The 20,648-nt window shown below is 31.1% G+C and overlaps 1 protein-coding gene across 1 annotated transcript in view; it reads left to right on the top strand.

The window, feature by feature from the left end:
• Positions 1-17,892, top strand: part of LOC113509806 (lysine-specific histone demethylase 1A) — a 346,558-nt gene extending 328,666 nt beyond the window's left edge. The window contains exons 11-16 of the mRNA XM_026893231.3: positions 8,679-8,831; positions 10,791-10,903; positions 11,044-11,167; positions 13,442-13,625; positions 14,354-14,481; positions 15,066-17,892. Of these exons, the coding sequence (XP_026749032.2) occupies positions 8,679-8,831; positions 10,791-10,903; positions 11,044-11,167; positions 13,442-13,625; positions 14,354-14,481; positions 15,066-15,220 (857 nt within the window). The 3' untranslated portion in view covers positions 15,221-17,892. The remainder of the gene's footprint in view (positions 1-8,678; positions 8,832-10,790; positions 10,904-11,043; positions 11,168-13,441; positions 13,626-14,353; positions 14,482-15,065) is intronic.
• The last annotated feature ends 2,756 nt before the right edge of the window (positions 17,893-20,648 follow it).

Here is a 20,648-nt window from a genome sequence, read left to right as displayed (position 1 = left end):
TTTCTAGAATTTACAGCAAAAGTATTTAATAATAAAATCACTTAACAAGGTAGATACTTGAACTGCTTATTACATTTACATATAATATTACAGTCTCAAAATGAAGCGTTCTTGTACTAAAAAGTCGTCATATTTGTTTTTCGAATGGACAAGTAAATAAAATTCCAATTGACGGAGCGTAACATTGCGTGGTACGTAATCAACAGTTTTATTCGGCGATTCTGCCGCCTTGATTTCGGGCTTCATCCTTGTTGCAGATCGAGCTCGTTCTTCATTTGAATATCTTTTCGTCTCGGCTTCACTGTTGACGCTGATTAAATTCAACATGTCTGAAAATTTATATTGAATCACGGCGTTATCGTTTGTTTTCTTTCTTATTGGGTCTGAATTCCTTGCATATTTTTTATCTCTTTACATATTAAACGTTTAGTTGTTATCGATGATATGTTATCGAGTTTTGTAGACAGTTGCCTGTTACAGCGGAGGTCAGTAATTAACAGGCGAGATCAACAAGCCGCTCAATGCTAATGGGGCCTATCCACGTCAAAGGGCTAAAAGGCGTTAGAGCGCGTCTGTTCGAATAATGGGGCAAGTTGTAGTGCCCTTCCCGTGTTTAAGCGAGGCATCCTGGCCGAAGTGGCAGAGTACATGGCACGACCTAAGCCGACCCTCGTCAAATGCTCGATTAGCTTAACGTATACACACTAATTATTTTTTTACGATTTACTCCCTATACGATGCTCAATCTTCGAGTTCCCTCAATCGACGTCATTTATATCTTTGGCATCTCGCCCACGCACAACAATGTATCGAAATTGAATTTCCGTACGTGGCGTGTCGACTTATTGATTGCGGAGGAGAATGTAGGGAATCCTTTATTTTTATACTTTACCAAGCAACTGAATGCGTGTGGTGCCTAATCATTATTGTCTGTTACTATATCTTTGTATTTAACCTTAATGTCTGATATCATTATCAGACACGAGCCCATATCAAGTTGAATATGACAGGGTAACATGACATTCACACATTATGAAATGCTAATTAATAAGTTATGAATGATACGGGGTATCGCTGCCGAACCGGTTATTCACAACTATACCATCCTAAAGGTATTAAGATAAAGATTGACGTTCCTATTATTGGTATTCACAGGATAATATACTACTACTCATAACTTATTCATTTTTATCGATTGCTGATTATCAATAAACACGACCAAGTCTACATTAAGTTATATCAATAAATATAATAAAGAATTCAAATAAGCTATTATTGTCGGTACTTACATAAGGGCATATAATGAGATTTGGAAAATATGACATCATAAATAAAATATACAATACAAAAAACTATTAAAACTCAAAACTGTTGTACTGCACGAGCATTTTACGACGTCCCCTTATTGGTATTTCAATGTAAATTCATTTGATAAATTTGACAATAAAGTCAAACAATAAACTTTAGACCTAATTCGTTTTTATGAAGTAGAGTATTTCTTGCATTGAACAAGCTTCTTGTAAAATAAGCATATAGTTATTAAGTGATAAATCGTTGGATTTGGTCCCAAAATTACTCATAAAGTTACTGTAATGATCAAATTATACACTGAAAAGAAATGTTTGTCAGTAGATGTAGCAAACTTTGTCTTTATTGTTATTTAATATTCTGACAGTTTTCTTTGTTGCTTTGATGAATTGACCAATTACAAATTTTATTTTCTTAGTCGGGTAATAGTGGTCAAATTTAACATAAAATGTATATAACCTATGTTAAGAATTGAATGGTGAATGTTGAAATGAGAAAGATTGTGATTTACGATCGTAATCGTAGATTTATAAAAACGCATATTACAAAATTATTGTCTAGAATCATTATTATTAGAGAATGCTATATATACATTTAGACATTAAGCCCACCTTTTGTATAAAATATTTTATTGTAATGTGGTCAATAACGAATAAATAAATTAGAAAAGAAAATAAACTCGTTGATTGATTAAAATTTTAATATTGACTTCCACATTATTGACTATTTAAATAATTAGCAATCGAATGAACACCGACTGCAATTGTTTGTTTGTCAATGCAATTGTTAATTTTTCATTCGACCGTCGTACCGTCATTTGTTATTTCAGTTTATCCATTTAAAACTTAATTATGGCCTGATCGAGTTCATTTCATTTGATTCGTTTGCTGTGTACATTTTATTGTTACTGTATTATTAGATATTGTTTACCTAAATCTGGATATTAATCACTTTGTTTTCATTAAATACTTACACAGACTGTTATAATATTCCAGGATTTTTTTTTTCACATTAATCACTCCCGTTAAGCGTTTCCCCGTCTTTTGTTATTAGCACAATTTGCGAAATATAGGTGGGTATCTTTAATTACAGCTATTTGTGTTCACCGCCACGTAAAATTATTCAAATTACGCTTAATTTAATGTTCTTTAAGCAACGAATTGCCGCGTATTTTTCCCCGTGTCGTGTTAATGGCCGATTCTTGAATTAAATTCGACGATCGTAAATTCACCTGTACAATGTAACATAAACAAAACTTATCTTCAAAAGCAACGACCTATCTTGAATTTATAATTTAGTCCAATTTCATGGTGGCAGTTTCGTGCCTTATCTGTTTTCAAATATTATTGTGGTTATTATCGATATAGAAATCTGAATATGATTATTGTTTTATTTCACTAGTTTGATTTATTTTGTATTATAAAATACATATAATAAAAAAATACTATTGATGTTTATAACTCTTCCATTTTGAAAATTATTAAATAAACTGCAGCAGCACGTTGACTAGAGATCCTTTAACTTACAGAACATTGCAACGTAGTAACCTTATTTTTATTATGTTATGTGATTCAATAGGTAATCATAAATTCCCTACAAAAATCGATTTTGCTGACATAAGAAGACCCTGTATTTCTTTACCTTTAAACTTTCTAAGGTGACGTATTCGGGAGGCATCAATTGAAGTGGTTGTTATTTGCTTATCTTTTTAAATTAGCTATTTCGAATGCACTACCTAAGTGGCTGCAAGCTAATAGTTTCCAAGAATGTTTCGACTTTGTCTCTCTACCATTATACATTGCAACCACCAATTTTAATTCTACTCACTGCATATAAGACGCCGCCATAAAATTTTATACACAAGCAATGCCACGGTGAGCTTTTGCCATTTAACTTCTCCGGTATCGTTCGGTTTGATAATTTTGCACAAAGTTCGCGCAGTTGTTAATAAAATACGAAGTCGTTATGAACTTAAAATGTTTCGTTTCTGACTTGTAATGTAACGTTAAGTACGCAATAAAACGTATATATTCTAAAGCGGTATGTAAAAGCAAAGATCAGTGTGTAATATTGACTATCGTTACGTAGTTTACTACTTTTTGTATTATTATGCTCTTTGCAAACGTTACTTGCATCGATCCCGGTTTTTTAGCTACTTACCAGTAGAAATTATTGAAAAGCTGTCTATTAAATAATATCTGTAAATTAAATAAAAGATCTTAAATTATCACAGGCGATACAGTAAATATTTTACAAAAATTATAGGGTTAATTACAATTTTATTATACTTTTAATTCATAAATTTTAAATGTATCTTTTGTTCCGATAATATTAACGTAATATTAGATATACATCATGAGATAAATGCTATATTTTGGTTTTTTTATTATGAATTTTTTTAGCCGTTTGTTTTTTTTAATAAAAATTAATTAAATAAATATAAATTTATTCATATAAAAATTAAAAGTAAATTTATCATGAAATACAAAATTTTATAACAGCTAGTAAATTTAGAAGATCAGCGGAATTATAAATCTGTGGGATGTCAAAAAAGAAATTGAGTTTCAAATGGAACATAAAGTTGTTCATGAATCCAAATACGAATCGTATGTTTGACACACAGTAACAGTAACAATGTTCAGACAATGCAACCTTGCGATTGAGTCGGAAAATCGTATTGTATACGATACCTAATCGAAATTCATGTCAAAGAATTAGTGGCTAATGTTTGGAAGTGGCCTAAAATGTTATATTTAAGAAACCACGTATGGTAGTGGTTATGCCAATGGCCGCGTTATCTATTTCCTTTCTAATTTTATAATGTCTGTAAATGGTTTCAAATTCAAATTCATCTTTATTCAGATAAACTTGTTTACAAGCACTTAAAATCGTAATTTTTTTTATGAATGCAAAAATCTTTAATATTTTTAAAGTATTAGATAAAAGTCTCGTGCTACTGTATATTGTAGATGTACAGAAATCGTATTGTCGGCTTATTGGTTCAAAGTTGATAGATATGAGGTGTAGTACAAATATCAAAAACTATAAAAATAGAATTCTTTATATATTTTACGTATGTACGTACGTTAAGAGCCTTAAATGAAAATCAATCTGACAATATTTTAATACATTTCCTTTAAATCTACCTCTGTGTGGGACACAACTGTGTTCTGGCAGCGGTATCATACGGGACTATACAAACCAAGGTAATGACGTTAAATGATACAATGTTGCAAATCCAGTTGGACACAAATTGGCAGCTCTCTTGCTAACTAGTACGCTTTTACGGTATTAGTAGCTATTACTTGTACTAGAAAGCAATTCGTAACATTGAAAGGTCATTTGTATTGACTAACGAAGGAAGACAAAAACGTATACACGACAATAGCATAATACATGCGTATAAGTAAATTTTTATTAGGTCTTTTTTGTAGATATTTATTCCAGATTCGTTATGTAGTTTTACATAGTAAGGATGAACTAAAAGCTAATTTGAGATTTAGATAATTGATGTAATGATATGACACTTATATTTTTATACTAGTTAATTTCCACTATCATTATCTTACAGCACCAATTTTCAAGTTGCTAAAATCTCAGCTTTTTAAAATACAATATTTTTGCTATTATATTTTTTCCCCCAGTTACTTTAGCTTTATTGATATATGTATTAAATTATAAGGGTATTTGTCATTTCGGTAGCTGTTGTGATGTTATTCAAAACAAGACTAAGTAATTCAACAAATTGTATGTTTGGGTAATTTCGTTTTCGATGGAAACCCAAATAAAAAGAATTACTTTATTGTGTACCGCTGGATACAACAGAAAATAATAAATCTTTTTAAACGTTTGCTTCCTGCGCCTTATTGTTGTACCAATGAAAATAGTTAAATAGATTTCACAAATTTTATACTTTATTACCACAGAGTAAGGCTAGTGCTACTTTTATTGTTAATCTCTCAACATATAAAATGTATCCCACTACTACATAAAATAAATATTAAAGTTTTATTTTTATATAAATACATACATCTATATAATTAATATGTAATAAATAAAGTCTTTATCTTCTATATTTCAAATCTAAAAGAGCGAGTACATTGATTTACTTCTAAGCCTATTATTTGTCTATTTTTTATTCTGTGTATTTTATATTTGTCGTCCGGTGTAGCGGGTACTCTTAGGCGACAGTAGTCATTTACTATCAAGTGAGTTCATACTCGTTTGTCGTCTGTGTTATAAAAAAAAATAAAAAATTACACATACCAATGGCAAAGTGCTGAGTAAATGAATTGATGAAATCATTTTTTTCTTTGCCATTTGGGTATCATTATTTAATTTATTTAATAAGTCAAACGTTATCTATGCGTATATTTATAAATTAAAATATAAAATATCCTAAACAACATATACAACTTTAGTTTATCGAAGTGTGGTAATGTCAGAATTATCTGTCAATTTTCAAAAAGCATTGGATGTTTTTTAATGTTTCTAATTATTAAAAAGTACTTTGTTAGCTAAAACGATAATCACGCAATAATATTCTAAGGAATCCAATTAGTAGGTAGTTCTTGAATAGGAATATTATTTATTATTTAATACCTCTAATTGTTACGTATAACTAAATTTGCAATGCATTAGGTGCATCCTAATGTTTTTTTTTTTTTTTTACAACACAGGGGGCAAACGAGCATGCGGCTCACCTGATGGTAAGTGACTACCGCCGCCCATGGTCACCCACAACACCTACGGCATTGCAGGTGTGCTAAATTATAATATTTATTATTATAATTATAATATTAATGTAACTAAATTTATTTGTAACTAATATCAGACATAATGTATTTTAATTTAAACTAAATTAACATCTAATCCCATTGAAATAGCACAGTGGCTGTAACTTCGTATCTAGACAATTCGCGGTCCCCTTTTATTGCAGCGTAGTTTTGGCTCGTTTGGTGAACATCCAGTTGTGTGACAACAAACCCGGTTAATATCGTTAAATGGTACATTGTTGCATGTGCTTGCACCAAAAGTAGCCTCTGTAGTGCCCCAACGTCTGCTGTAGACCAGTTTGAATTTAGAATTGGCTCGAATACATTGTTATGTCGAATTTCAGAAATACAGGTAAGAATTGCAACGTTTGGGAGGTTGCTTCGTAGAAATTCGGAAACACGGGTATTAGAATCGTCGTGTTTGTAATAGGTCTGTTACTTAGTGATGTTTTACAATTTGTAATGTGTTTTCTATTGTAGTGTTACAACATTTTGTTGTACTTTTATTTATTTCAAATATAATCCTAAGATTTGGTTCTCATGCAAATGTCACTTAACTGTTTTATATTATCATCAATATATGTAGTTATAATAATCTTATCTGCATTTATATTATCATATACACAGAAATTTTAGGCTATGTAGTATAAATACCACCGATACATTCCGCGTTTATAATTTTTTTAATGGTACTAATAAACTGGTAAGTCTAACAGATTTAAACGACAGAAAATTTTTGCAAATTTGTATATACTTTTTATTATATAATAAAAAAAAAAATAAAGGAAATGTCTCTATAATAAAGAAAATGTAAACAAACGAATAAAAGACCCAACTATACAGTCTGTTGATGTTCAGTAGGAGAACAAATCGATTAATTGGTCGAATATTTTGGTTTGTTACTTATTTCATTTAGAAAACGTTTCTGTGATAATTAAAAAAGGATTATGTCTACACACTGTTTATAAAGGAATTGTTAAGTAATTTAGGCTCTATTGTTCTCTAAAAATTTGGATGTACCAGTATGTATCTCAGAAGACACTTTCGCACTGGCATAATTACACCCGAAAAATTACAATAAATTTTATATAAATCTGATAAAAAGATACTCCTGTAAAAAATATTTTTTTGAAAATTTATAGGGAGACTTATATAATGTTAAACTGTAATAATTAACATCCTTTGCAAATGATATCCTATGCAGTCGAATATTTATTTTAAACAAATGTGGGTTGAAATATGAAAAAAAAATTTGTAGAGCTTTTTTTACTAACGTGACAGCTGGACGAGCCGTGTTAGTGTGGAAAGTCACATTTTTTGTAGTTTGTAGTTTCATGTTTCTTTGGGATACATTTTCAGTTTCACTAGTAGAACTCAATTGTAAGATGATAATAATTAAATTTTGATTCACACTTTGTAAAAAATTATCGAATTAGCGTATTTAGAGTTACTAATTTTTTTTTTTTTATTTTATAGTCCTTACTAATCTATAAATCAATAATTAAATAACTGTTTAATATTAATATTTACTTTTGACACCCATAATTATAAACTCTATAAAATAAAAATAGAGTTACCAGGTTTCGTACCTAATGCACTAAATTTTCTTCCGAATATAAAAACTTTGAAGACACAACAATGCTTTTATTTTTAAATTGTAGCTAAAGTATATATATTTTAAGAGAAGTTGCCAGGTTTAAAAGAGCAATAGGTCTTCGGCGAAGACCAGAGGGAGACTTTGTACAAAAGTCGATTACTTGGGTACCTCTGTTCCATTCGTGTTTCAACCGTGAAGCAGTTGTGTTTGCATGGCTGTGTTTCGGTTTGAAGGGTGGGATATGGCGTGAATTTACTGGGTACAGAGGAATAACACCTGAGTCCTCAGGAATGGCAACGCATGGGGGGTATCATGGGCGAAACAGTATACTCTGTTATGTCCATGGTACTGCTCATGTCTATAGGCGACGGTTACCACTTTCCATCAGGTGGGCCGTCAGCTTGTTTGCCATTCTAAGTTCTATAAAAAAAAAAAAAAAAAAAAAAAAAAAAAAAAAAAAAAAAAACTAACATTAATGAAATAAGAAATCCACTTAAAGTTATTAAAACACAATAGTTTGTCGCCGCTGTGTTATAACCTAATTGAAAACCGATTTTATTGATATTATACGTACTCTATTTACCTAATATACTATCAAATAGTAGACATTTAACCACCTTCAGAAGGGGGAAGGGGTTATTAGTAATGGAGACTAAAAATTCCATTGCTAGCAATATACCCAACCAGGTCGACCTCCTCGTGGTTCCCCCTGGAACTATCATGGTTAATTCCTGATGAATTCATCATGATGGGCTAACTGGCCTGTTTTCATTCTCGTCGATCACCCTTCACTGGTGCTCCGCCATCGTATCCCGTTAGCGCAGGCGGGGTTTTCCATTAGGGTTTACCATTCCATTTTCATCTATAAAAAAAAACCACCTTCAGAAAGGACTTTTATTCGATTGTATTTTTTGTGTGTATGTACTCGTATACAATAAAAAAATACCTATAAGTTACACAATATTCGTCAATACACATGTATAAAATTTTTGTTTCAGTACGGAATGGCTACTCATGTGTGCCTGTAGCCCTCTCGGAGGGTCTGGATATTAGATTGGGAACAGCTGTCACGGATATACAGTACGGTGGGCCGGGAGTTACAGTTAAAGCTGTCAATCCTCGAGCACCAAATCAGCCTCAGACTTTCAAAGGTTAGTATTCATTAATTGAATCGGTAAACATACTTTTAAAGAATATCTATAGCTTGAAAAATTATTAAAATGTAGAGTCTCCCATATTGACTTGATAGCTGATCATGCCGTGTTGTGCATCAGTCTCGAAATTTGTTGACATTTTTCGATCCTTGTTTGTTTCGTATTTGTAATATACGAATATTGTTAATAGTAAAGTCGTTTTTCTTTTTTACTTTCTTTTTTGGGAAAAATATCTTACGGAGTAATTTTTCGTTTTTACCACATCGCAGATTGCGCGATGGGATTTATTCATTCAAAACTTCCAGGACTACTGTTTTGTGTAGTTATATATATTGTGTAGCTTTTACCCGCGACAGACGCGGTTAAAAAACACTGCCGGTGGTTTAACACGTTTTGATAAAAAGAGCTTGTTATCGATTTTAGCCGTAGGCATATACCCATATTGTTACAGCACTCGAATTTCCTGTCCCAAATAGAAAAATCAAATTCATGTAGCCGTAATATTAAAGAAGTGTCGTTTGGAAAAAAAACAAAGCATGATAATGGGCGTTATGAGAAAAATCCACAACGCCGTCGGCGGCTCCTTGTCATTTCTTTGTCACGGAATGATTTGCAATTCTAACGCGTTAATTTCGCTTTGATGAGGTTGAGGCGCAAAAATACGGTCGAGCCGCGTTGACCCGTTGCCCTCCCCTCCTCTCCCGCTACTGTCCCCTTTGTTCCTCGCCTTAGGCCCTTCCGTCACATTTACATACAGGCGGAGTCTATTGTGGAAGAGGCAGTTAGATGTTTGAGAGGCGGTGCCATTGTCTGGCTAGTTTTTGGTTCCGCTATGGAGCTAGTAATTAGATATCAAATATTTTAAAATGTTATTTTACCAATAAATTATAACGGTACAATGTAGGTATATTTTAATTTACTAACTGAAAACTCAAATTAACTGTATTTCTCTTTATAATACTAGTATTAATATTTTAGAATATATCAAACTTTTTTTTTGTTATATTTTTATGTGAACATCAAAAACTACCTGGCACTTAAATGGTCTTATCAACTATTTCCTAGGTATTTTTCTACACCATCTATCTCTCAACCGGATTTGTCGGTAAATAAACATAAATATATACTCGACCCTATTTTGTACCTACTATTCTACTTTTCGAAAATCACATGTCTGTAATCAAGGCAAAGAGCTCTTTAGCATGTAAAAGGTCAGGTAGAGGATGCTTTGTCCGGTCAAACTTTTGCTTTCACACTGATTGCTTTGCCGGCCGCTTCATTTGGCTATCTCCCTACATTCGGAGCTGTGGAAGATTTGAATTCGATTCCCCATTTAGCGCAATGAATTGGGTTGCTACCCAAATAGTTAAAGGTCGCGTAATTAATTTCCTAGAGGTAACGAATGGGACTACTTTTGTTGATAACAGTTCCATAGAGTTTACTTCTGGTTTCTTGAGTAAGTTTATATGTATGAGTATGTACTTTAACTTTCACATGCTGTTGCTAGCTAACAGAGCATGGCATTAAATTGTAAATTTACCACAGGAAGACTTTGTACAAAATTGTCTGCATGTCAACCAATATGCTACTCGTATTTCTGCCACTAAGCAGCTGTTCATGTCTGTAGACAATGCTTGGTTATTTTTTTACAATTAATGGGCCTTAAATTTGTTAGCCATTCCAAGTTATTATTAAAAAGTTATTATTCCAAGGTATTAAAAAGTATAAAATAGTACTTTAATTATTTATGTAGCTACGTATTATATGAAAAAAATATCGAATTTATTAGGAAATAGAGATGACAAGGAAACTGCGAGATATTTACTGACTAGGAAAAGGAGGAGATTATTAATTAAAGTGTATTTTTTTTATAAATGTGAACTAAGTTTTTGTTTTATTTGGAAGGAATTTTTAAAAATCTTAAGTATGTGTTTTAATACTTTACCTTATTTACAGGTGACGTAGTTTTGTGCACTCTACCTTTAGGCGTGCTGAAGGTGGCAGTAGCGAATAATGGTCAGAACCAGCAAAACTTTGTCAAGTTTGATCCACCGTTGCCTGATTGGAAAGTAAGTTTACAGTATTTGAATTATTTCTTATTGTTTTTATGTAATAAAATTAAATATGTATTTAATAGATAATGTATTTATGACATCAATAATTTGGTTATATTATTTCTATAATGTACCTATTTCACTTGTCAAATTAGGTGGCGGCTATCAAACGTTTGGGGTACGGAAATTTAAATAAAGTGGTTCTATGCTTCGAGCGCACATTCTGGGATCCTAGCGCTAATCTCTTCGGGCATGTCGGTACTACTACAGCTAGTAGAGGTAAGATGTTTGGTTATTCTAATATATTTACTATACTTTGAAAACAAAATCGAATTAAAATTTATCATTTGAATAATTTTATTCAGTAAGCTAAAGTTTACGATATATTTTTATCATCACTATAACTTCAGCCGTTAATTGTCTACTACTTAACATAGACCTCTTCCATAGATTACCATAAGAAACGGCCCTGAGCTATCTACTTCTACTTACGCTCTGCAGCATGTTACCATTTCACCTAGTAGTTATGATACGTAACAAAAAAATATCTATCTAGGCAATAACGAAAAGCTAAGGCCTTGCTACATTAACGAAACCTCTAATTATATTTTTTACATTCATAGTTAAGATAATTCGACTGATTCCTTGAATACAAAAACTAAAATTTTGCGTTAGTTTTGATATTCTGTTTAGTTCTGAATATCTGAAGCAACCAAAAGAATTACCTGTATTTGAAGCGATTGTGTTAAGATTATATAATCCGTATATGAAGTATTAACGTGATCGCTTCCAGTTCAGGAACCTAACGTTAGATAATATCTGACTAGAGTAGTGCTGAGTGAGCTGCTCGGTATTAATATAGCACTACGACTAAATCCCCGCAAATTAACCGAACCTCCCTAAAGACCCGCGCCGTAAATTATTTCCCGGTGTAAATAGTGTAAAACGCAGAACACCGGTGGCCGCGATAACGAATTAAAAGCTGAATAATTTAACGCTACTCAGGAACCCTGAGGGGGAGCTGGTTGCAATAAATCACAGCAACGAGCCAAGACAAGCTTTTTTTTCACGTTATGCTTTAGTTCACCTCCTTAGTCTTTGTTGTGTGTTCTGCTAACTTCATTAAGGCCCCCACGTTTGTTCTGGGAAAGCCGGAACAATGTACGCTAGCTTTGTGATTTTTTAATCGTGGCCAATTTAACGTTTTCGGGCTTGTTCGTGTTTAAAATGTGCTATCTGATGTGGTGCTATCGCTCGATGTCGCTCCAAGAGTTATGTGAGAACGCGCGCTCCGTACTTTATATCAGCTAATAATCAATGGCTTTATTTCCATAATATATTGTTTTTTTTTTTATATATATGGTAATATTTGTTTCTGTACATTAAAATATTGCGTTGTTAATTTATTAGTTACTCTTTGATTGTAAAAGATGATAGTAATATTCATCATATTTATATTTTGGTTATTTTTTAAGCAAAATAAGAAGTTTTGTAGTTCCTAAAGCACAATGTGAACTGGTTCACTTTAACCTCAATTCAAACAAGCTCAGACTAGTAACTAGTCAGCTTGTGACCTAAAATTTGCACAAGCTGTTATTATTACTGTATTACTCACTTAACAACTATTATAACTAACAATTATTTCATAATATTATTCTGTATTTCAGGATTTATTACTATGGATTTTCATTAATTTATACCATGCAAATTGTATTCGAAGTGATTATTATATATAATAGGTATATATGAGATTTATAAATTACTTTTTCAATGTATATTTATTTCGTACTCTGTTATATTTATGTTATGGTGGATATTATTATATATGGCGAAAATGTTTCTTCAATAAAAGCTGTACATTGTATTTCGATGCTGCAGTATAGGAACATATTGATGTCTTGCAGTACAAGACATAAATATTTTAGGACCGTGTTTTGGAGAAAACGATTTCAATCTTAATAAAGCCATTTTTGGACAAAGATGCAAGATACAAGATCAGATTTTAATAAAATTTTATCAAAACAGATTCAGATCTTATTTATATACTAAAAGATGTAACAAAATAAAAAAAAAAATACACCTGAAATCATTATATCTTAAATTGTTAATTTTATACTACGTGTATGAATGTTATGGTATTCCAGTTTTTATTATTTTTTGATATTAAAAGAATTGTATGCTATGTTTTAGAAATCTATTTTAACTTTAACAAAACATTCAATATGATTATATCATAATTAAAGATTGTGTCCCATAAAAAACAATGCCAAAAAAATTTTTGTCACAAAGTGATTTATTTTTTATTTTTATAAGATCAATCTGTAAACATATTCTTTCAAATGAAAAAAGAGCTTTCCAAATTGGTTTAAAGCTGATGAGATAACAAATATAATAAATACAACTGGATTGAGAACCTCCTTTTTGAAGCCGGTTGCAAACATATTCAGATCTTATTTATTCACTAAGAGATGATACTAAATTAATAAAAAAAACATAAATTGGCTATGTACACATATGGATGATAAAAGAACTAAGTGTTATGCTTTAATACAGGTGAGCTGTTCCTCTTCTGGACCATGTATAGTGCGCCTGTACTTTTAACACTGGTGGCTGGCGAGGCAGCAGCCGTAATGGAGAACGTCACTGATGACGTAATCGTCGGTAGATGTATCGCTGTGCTCAAGAGCATCTTCGGCCACGCCGCTGTCCCTCAACCCAAAGAGTGTGTGGTAACTAGGTGAGAGAGAACAAAACGAGTATTACGTTATTACGGGAGTTATTCCGTATTTTCAAATTTCCCATAGCTGTAGATGTATTCTGATCTCGAAGAATCACGAAGAATGCAAAAATATCCTAACTTACCACGTGAACTAAGTGAATGTTGGTCAATTAATTGCTGAACATACGTCTCCTCCATAAGGAGAGTTTTGTCAGTAGTTGCCACACTTGGCATGCGAGTTGGCATCCGCAATTAGGCTTCGGTAATGTTTTAAGAGAGATGCTGTTGTCAATCCTCGACCATTAAGTTTCTTTAGTCGCCTCTTACGATACCCATGGGAAAGGAGGTAGCCCGTTGTATGCCAGAACCACAAGGTAAAAATACTTTAGTTTTTCGGAATAGTAGCGCAAAAAATGTATATGACGTCCATGATGCTGTTGTTGTTTATACGCTACCACATTCCGTTAGATGGGCCGTCAACTTGTTTATTATTCCAAATTGCATAAAAAATTATCTATGTTTAGCTAGGTTCCCTACGAGATAGAGAATCTGAGTTCTAAAGGCCTTTATCCTTGCACAAATCTTTTACTACATCCATTTCCATAACTTATTCTTGTAACACATATCCATATGTATACATCCACGTTCATCCAACGGACCATTATAATGTCTTGGAAGCTATTTCTTACTGCACGTATATTTGTTTTACAACTGTGGAACAATACTTACTGATTGTTCTTATGCAGATGGCGTGCAGACCCTTTTGCTCGCGGTTCATATAGTTTTGTCGCCGTGGGATCATCTGGAACGGACTACGATCTATTGGCTGCCCCGATTCCTGGTGCCCCTGGGGAGAATAGGCTTTTCTTTGCTGGTATGGTTTATCTTTTGTATAAATTGACTGCATTATTTACTAGCCATTTTATTCTCCATCTAATATTACATGTATGCCAAATTTCATAATGATTAGTAGAGCCGCCAAGAGGTAACAAACAAGCTCACTTTCATATTTAAAAACTAACTAAAAATTGGCATATTCATCATTGATTACACACTGTGTTTAATTTTTACTACCTATTTTTTTTCTATAAATTGTTATCCAAGTGGTACCTTACTGGACATACTTAGATAAAATTTTAACTATAGTTAATATTAAATAAATACACCGAGTATGTGACTATCATCATCTTCATATTAGCCGTTAATTGACCATTGCTAAATGTAAGTTTCTCGCTTGAGAAGGCATTGTTTGTAATGAAAGTCATTGATTACAAGATTTTTAATTAAGTTAAAAAGCAAGCCATTTTGAAAAAAGTGGGCTGTTTTTGTCGAAGCATGTTTAGAGAGACCATCTAGATGTCATGGATGATCTAAACTTATTATGATTAGATCCCGGGATGTGAATGAATTTCTACCTATCTAAGATTTTTTGGACTGTTGTTATGAATATTTTTTCAGGTGAACACACAATGCGAAACTATCCAGCTACTGTCCACGGGGCATTTCTCTCCGGTTTGAGAGAAGCGGGACGTCTTGCAGATCTACTGTTGCCTCAACCACTGATAACAAATGCCAGTGTCGCAGCGGCAATGGCTGCAGCAAACCACTCTTAAAATTCCTTAAACATTATAGCATGATGTCATTCACTAAAACTATAAAAATTATTAATTCTATTTATGTCGAATACAGCCATATTACCTGAGATATCCATTAGCGACAGTTGTTGTCTGCATAATTACTTTGCGGATAAAAAAAAAATGTTCAAGAGATGATTATAAAATTCCCTTCAAAAATCAGTTAACTGTCACTCACACCGTATTTTAACGGGCGGCATACCTAAGTATAAATGATTATGTTTTGTAAGAAAATTATAAATTCCATGTAACGAAACTCTCAAATGTGAAATTGTGTTACACGATTTCAAATGACAAAATTTTCTTATATATCAATTGTATAATTATTGAGACAAATCACATATTTTAAATGAATAAGCTTGAATAGTCGTTCAAGCGTGTAAAATTTGCTAAATTTTTTCAGACATTTATAAACATTAACAAGGCAGTTTCCTTATATAAAATGTTTTCTGTATTTTAATGCATTAAAAGTTCGCTATTTGGATGATGGATTCATGAACGGTATAAGGGGTGCCAAAAATTAAGTGTATTCATTTTGTCTATTGTTATGCTTGATTTATAGTGATAGATTTGCAATGTCACTTTGAGGAATTATATGAGATGGATATGATATATATTTAATATAATTGTATTTACTGAATTTACTGAATGAATTAGTCCATTTAAAATTAGTTAAAATAAAAATTGCCTTTATCAAAAAGATTGATAAATGTTGAGAAAGTCAAAGATGTTTGTTCTATTATTACCATTTACTCCGATGAAATAAACGCTATTATTGGTACTTATACGTTAGGGCTTTTATAATTTATTGAAGAACTGCATAGTTTCACGATTTGACCGTCACGATATAATAAGAGTGCAAAATATATGTAACCGTATAGAATCGTTTTTAATTTTCCGCGACAATATCGTAAATGTGTACGGTAATAAGCGTCTGTGTAGTCGTGATTGAATAAGTATATTTTGCTATTATATATATTGTGACGTGATAAAATTGTACGATATCGTATCGTGCTAGTAAATTATAAAAGCGCCCATTAAAAAAAGATTGAAATATATATTTCAAAATTTTATTCCAGTAACCAATTACTGTTATAGTGGTACCAGACATCAGAATAGAATCTAAAACACCACATGTGAGTGGTTTCTTTGTAATTAATATATTAGTATGTAATTGGACGTACTTCTAGCAATAAAATTAAGGTCTGGAATTTCAAGTAATTACAGACTTAAATGTATTTTTAGGAGTTATTCAAATAAAAGGGTAAGAAGTAAGATAATAAGTGCTTTGTATTACCCTTTCCACACTATGCTGCTTAAGAAATAAGTGTTACGAAATGTATATTTGCTTTTAAATGCGATAGTTAATATGTGACTAGTTCGTGAATTATATTAAAGTCACGAACACTCGTAAACATATGTTTGAAAATAAAATACTTTTACTTTGTAATTTAGATATTATAAGTTAATGGACTACAAAAAGTATCTAATATAACCTAGGAATATAACCCATAGAAAAACTACAAAGAGACTGCCCTTAGCATTTGAGAATATTTTAACTGGTACTGTTTAAGTAATATATGTCCAGTCACAAGATAATAGCAATTTACATGTATACTAATATTATAAAGAGGTAAAATTGTGAGTTTGGATGATTGGGGTAATCTCCGATACTACAGATCCGATTTTGAAAATTCTTTCACTGTATATTATCCCTGAATAGTGTAGGCTACTTTTTATTTTGGTAAGTATATATTTTTAGTAATTAATCACAATAAACGTAATCGAAGTCAGCAAAAATTCTATAATATAGCGCGCACTGCCTAAACTGGGTTTGAAATAAGGAATAAATTTTTGCTCTACAAAGATGTCCATTACTTTTAATTTTACAAAAAAGTTCATAATGCCATATATCTAAGTTTAGTATCTCAGCGAAAAAGATGGTTTTTTTTTATGTTAAAAGTAAAATAAATTTTATAAGTCGTTTATTTGAAAATCTTAGAGAATATTAGTGCAGTACTTTCACACACGCCAAAATAACAGCCTTACTAAAATGTGTTAAACAGTTTAAATGTTACATAAACAAATATTAATATTGCACTCGTGCGAAGCCGGAGTGAGTTGCTAGTAGCAACAAAATTTTTAGCCCTAATTTGTTGTTTCTTATAAAGTCCACAATAAAAAAAAAAGATCAATATAAATTGCGGAAAACGCTACAAAGTTCCATTACAAAGGTGCATTTGATAACCCGTAAATTCCATATTTATCAAATTTTATTATTCTATCAGTAATTTCTCCTTATAATATAATACAGAAAATGTTAAATATCATTGCATACATATTGTCTAAAGGAGAGAGATTAATACTTAAAAGGGCTATATAAGTATTATCGAGCGAGTATTATCGATTAAGTATCTATCTATCTATCTACTTTCCAAAAGGTGGATCATCACCATACATTTCCATCATCACTTCTGCAGTAACATTGTCTCCCCGAATACAAGTAATAAGGAATTAAAAAAAATATATATGTTTAGTATAAAATAAATCGGCATAGATATGCTCTAGAATAAGAACTAATTGATTTTGACTCCATTGTTTTATTTTTATAACCAATACTGTGTGGAAAATAAAGTGAATTTGAAAAAGTATGTCATCGTTTCATTGTTCACATTTAATTATTTTAGTCCTACACGATATGGAGTAGCTTCAAAAGTATCCATCTAATTATGGCTTAGGATAAAATAAAAAAGAATATAAAGAACTACCTCTTATTAATCAATCAACCTTTCAAATAAATACAAGAGTAGTATTTCATTAACTATCCAAGAAACGTATAGACGAAAGGTGTTCGAAGATCCGTGTTTGAATTAATTGGACAAATTGATACTTTAAAACAAACACCTGCCTGGGTAAACATCAAATATTTTATACGAAGGCGGCGAAGAAAAAACAATATTCTTACAATATCTATTGGGATATATCTATCTCATCCACTCGTATCCGAGGAAAGGAGAGGGTTGTTAACAACTGCGAAGACTTAATTGCTATTGCGATATTATATTATCGCCTTTTGAAATTTTTTCAATGTGTTAACAATATCGTGTAATTTGGACGAATTATTTCTCTTGTTTTAATTATACTTCATATCCATACATATCTGTATACGTCTATTAACATATAGAAATTTTATTTTCCTATTCTATAATGCTAGTTAATTTTACTATATTAGTGCTAACCCAATTGTTTATTGCATTATATCTAATCCCATATTATACTAATTTTTGTTTATCTATGAGACCTCGATATACAATAATTCACTGGGTTAAAATGTAGTAAGTGTTCTTCTCTATACCAAATACCCATTGTGTGGGGGGAAAGGGATTGTTAGTAATGGAGACGGGGCTACCATACCATTTTCACCTAGCAATATCCATTGTGTATATGCCAATTACCAATAAATAAGATACATGTTATTGAGATGATTGGTTGAGTAGTTAAATCAAAAGGTATCAAACATGTTTTCACATTTATATTAGTTTCCGACTAGAAATGATAACTTCATAAAAAATATAAGGAAAATTATCTTATAAATATAAAATTTTATAAAGAAAAGTAGAAGTTAGAGTAACGTAGGTATTTCTGATTTCCCCATTTCCTATTTCCTCATTTCTATTTTTCTTTATTATTATATACCTAATTAACTATTAGGCACACGAGTCAAAAGAAAAACTAGGTTTTATGTGTTTCATAAAAATGGAAGTTATGATATGTATGTAAAACCTTTTCGCGAAATTATAATAGACAGAAAGAAATATTTATGAACTTGGATTTAAGCATTTTTAAATAGTATTTTTTTAATATGAAATGGAAACGATCAAAGTACATATCAATAAAAATTTTCATTCCATAATTATAATCATCGTCATCATTTATTTAACTGTTGTGTGATGCAGATGGGTTCTTACATAAGTATACGAGTATTTTAATAACCTGTATATTGTAACATTTTACTTTATAATCAGTACCTATTATATTATTTATTTAGTTAAACAACATACAAAATAATTTATAATTTTGTATTAATAATATAATTAACAGATTATATATTTATGTGACTGTTATTATGGTTATTGTAATTTCAATGCTGAGTTTGTTACTATTATGGTGTTGCAATAAAGTTATTATTATTATTAAATAATAGTATAATGTTCTATGTACAACAAAAACAGCATTATGTTTAATTCCTGAAATCGGTTAAAATACTGTGCCATTGACAGTTTGAAATAAACAGAATTCCGTAAATTAATAATCATTTCAGAAGTCCATTATCAGATTTACTGATATGGTAAATTAAAATTATGTTCACACAAAATGTATTATATTTGTACTATTTACAAAATTTATATACATAATTATTTTAAAAGAAATTATTTATATATTTCTATTAATTATTTATATTTGTTTATTTATAACATTATATAATTATTGTCAAAATTATAAATAATTTAGAAGACAGGTAGACATAGTACATAGTACATAGTAGTTACAGGACAGAAGTAGTGAAAGAAAGACAATGGAACTGTCTTTTTTTCACTATTTATTTTTTAATCATATACAATTTATGTATGACACTTCGTTTGCTATTTTTACAGTAATGTTATGGGATTACATCGCTAATTCTGCATATTGCCGGCTCCGGTTGCTTTTTGTAGTCTAGGCGACATTATATATGACAGATTGCAACCTAAGTCGGGCCAGTATCTTAACGATTTGATTTGATGATTGACCTTGTGTGGATCCTTTACTATCCATGCTGCTAGATTATGGAGTTTTTTTTCCATGTCTATCGAAATTTTAAATCGATTTTTACAGCTCTCAATTGTGATCAATATGTATGACGAAATATCTCTTTTATAATTCGTAAACATCAATCATAAATGCAACGCACCAATGTCTGTAGTGTTTACGATTGATCTCGCTTTTTTTTTTTCAAAAAAAAAATGTACTTATTATTGGGATAACGTAGAGTACTGTGTACAATCATGGACTCGTATCTATCATATGGTATATATCATATAACAATTGTGGTAGTAGTATTCGCCAAATAAATTGAAAACGGAATATCTAACATTCATAAATATTTATTTTCGGAGTTTCCCTTTCAAAAGTTAGAAATTAGATTATTCAAGAGACAGTGTAATACTGACTTTGAAATAATTTGATACTTAATTTGGTTCTCTTGGAGAGAGGAAAAGAGCGCAATTGCCAATTTAATTATATGAACTCAGTTAGATTTCTGAAAAGCTGATCAAACTGAAGTTCGACAAAGGAAATTATCCAATCAAACGTCTGAATAATTCTGATCAGAGACGCAATCATTTATTAAATTGGGCCCAGTTGTCAT

The sequence above is a fragment of the Galleria mellonella genome, unplaced genomic scaffold (assembly GCF_026898425.1).
Source record: "Galleria mellonella isolate WM207_F2 unplaced genomic scaffold, CSIRO_AGI_GalMel_v1 utg57, whole genome shotgun sequence".
NCBI lineage: Eukaryota > Metazoa > Arthropoda > Insecta > Lepidoptera > Pyralidae > Galleria > Galleria mellonella.
Note: the sequence above shows the minus strand (reverse complement) of the source record. Positions and strands in the feature narration are given on the sequence as shown.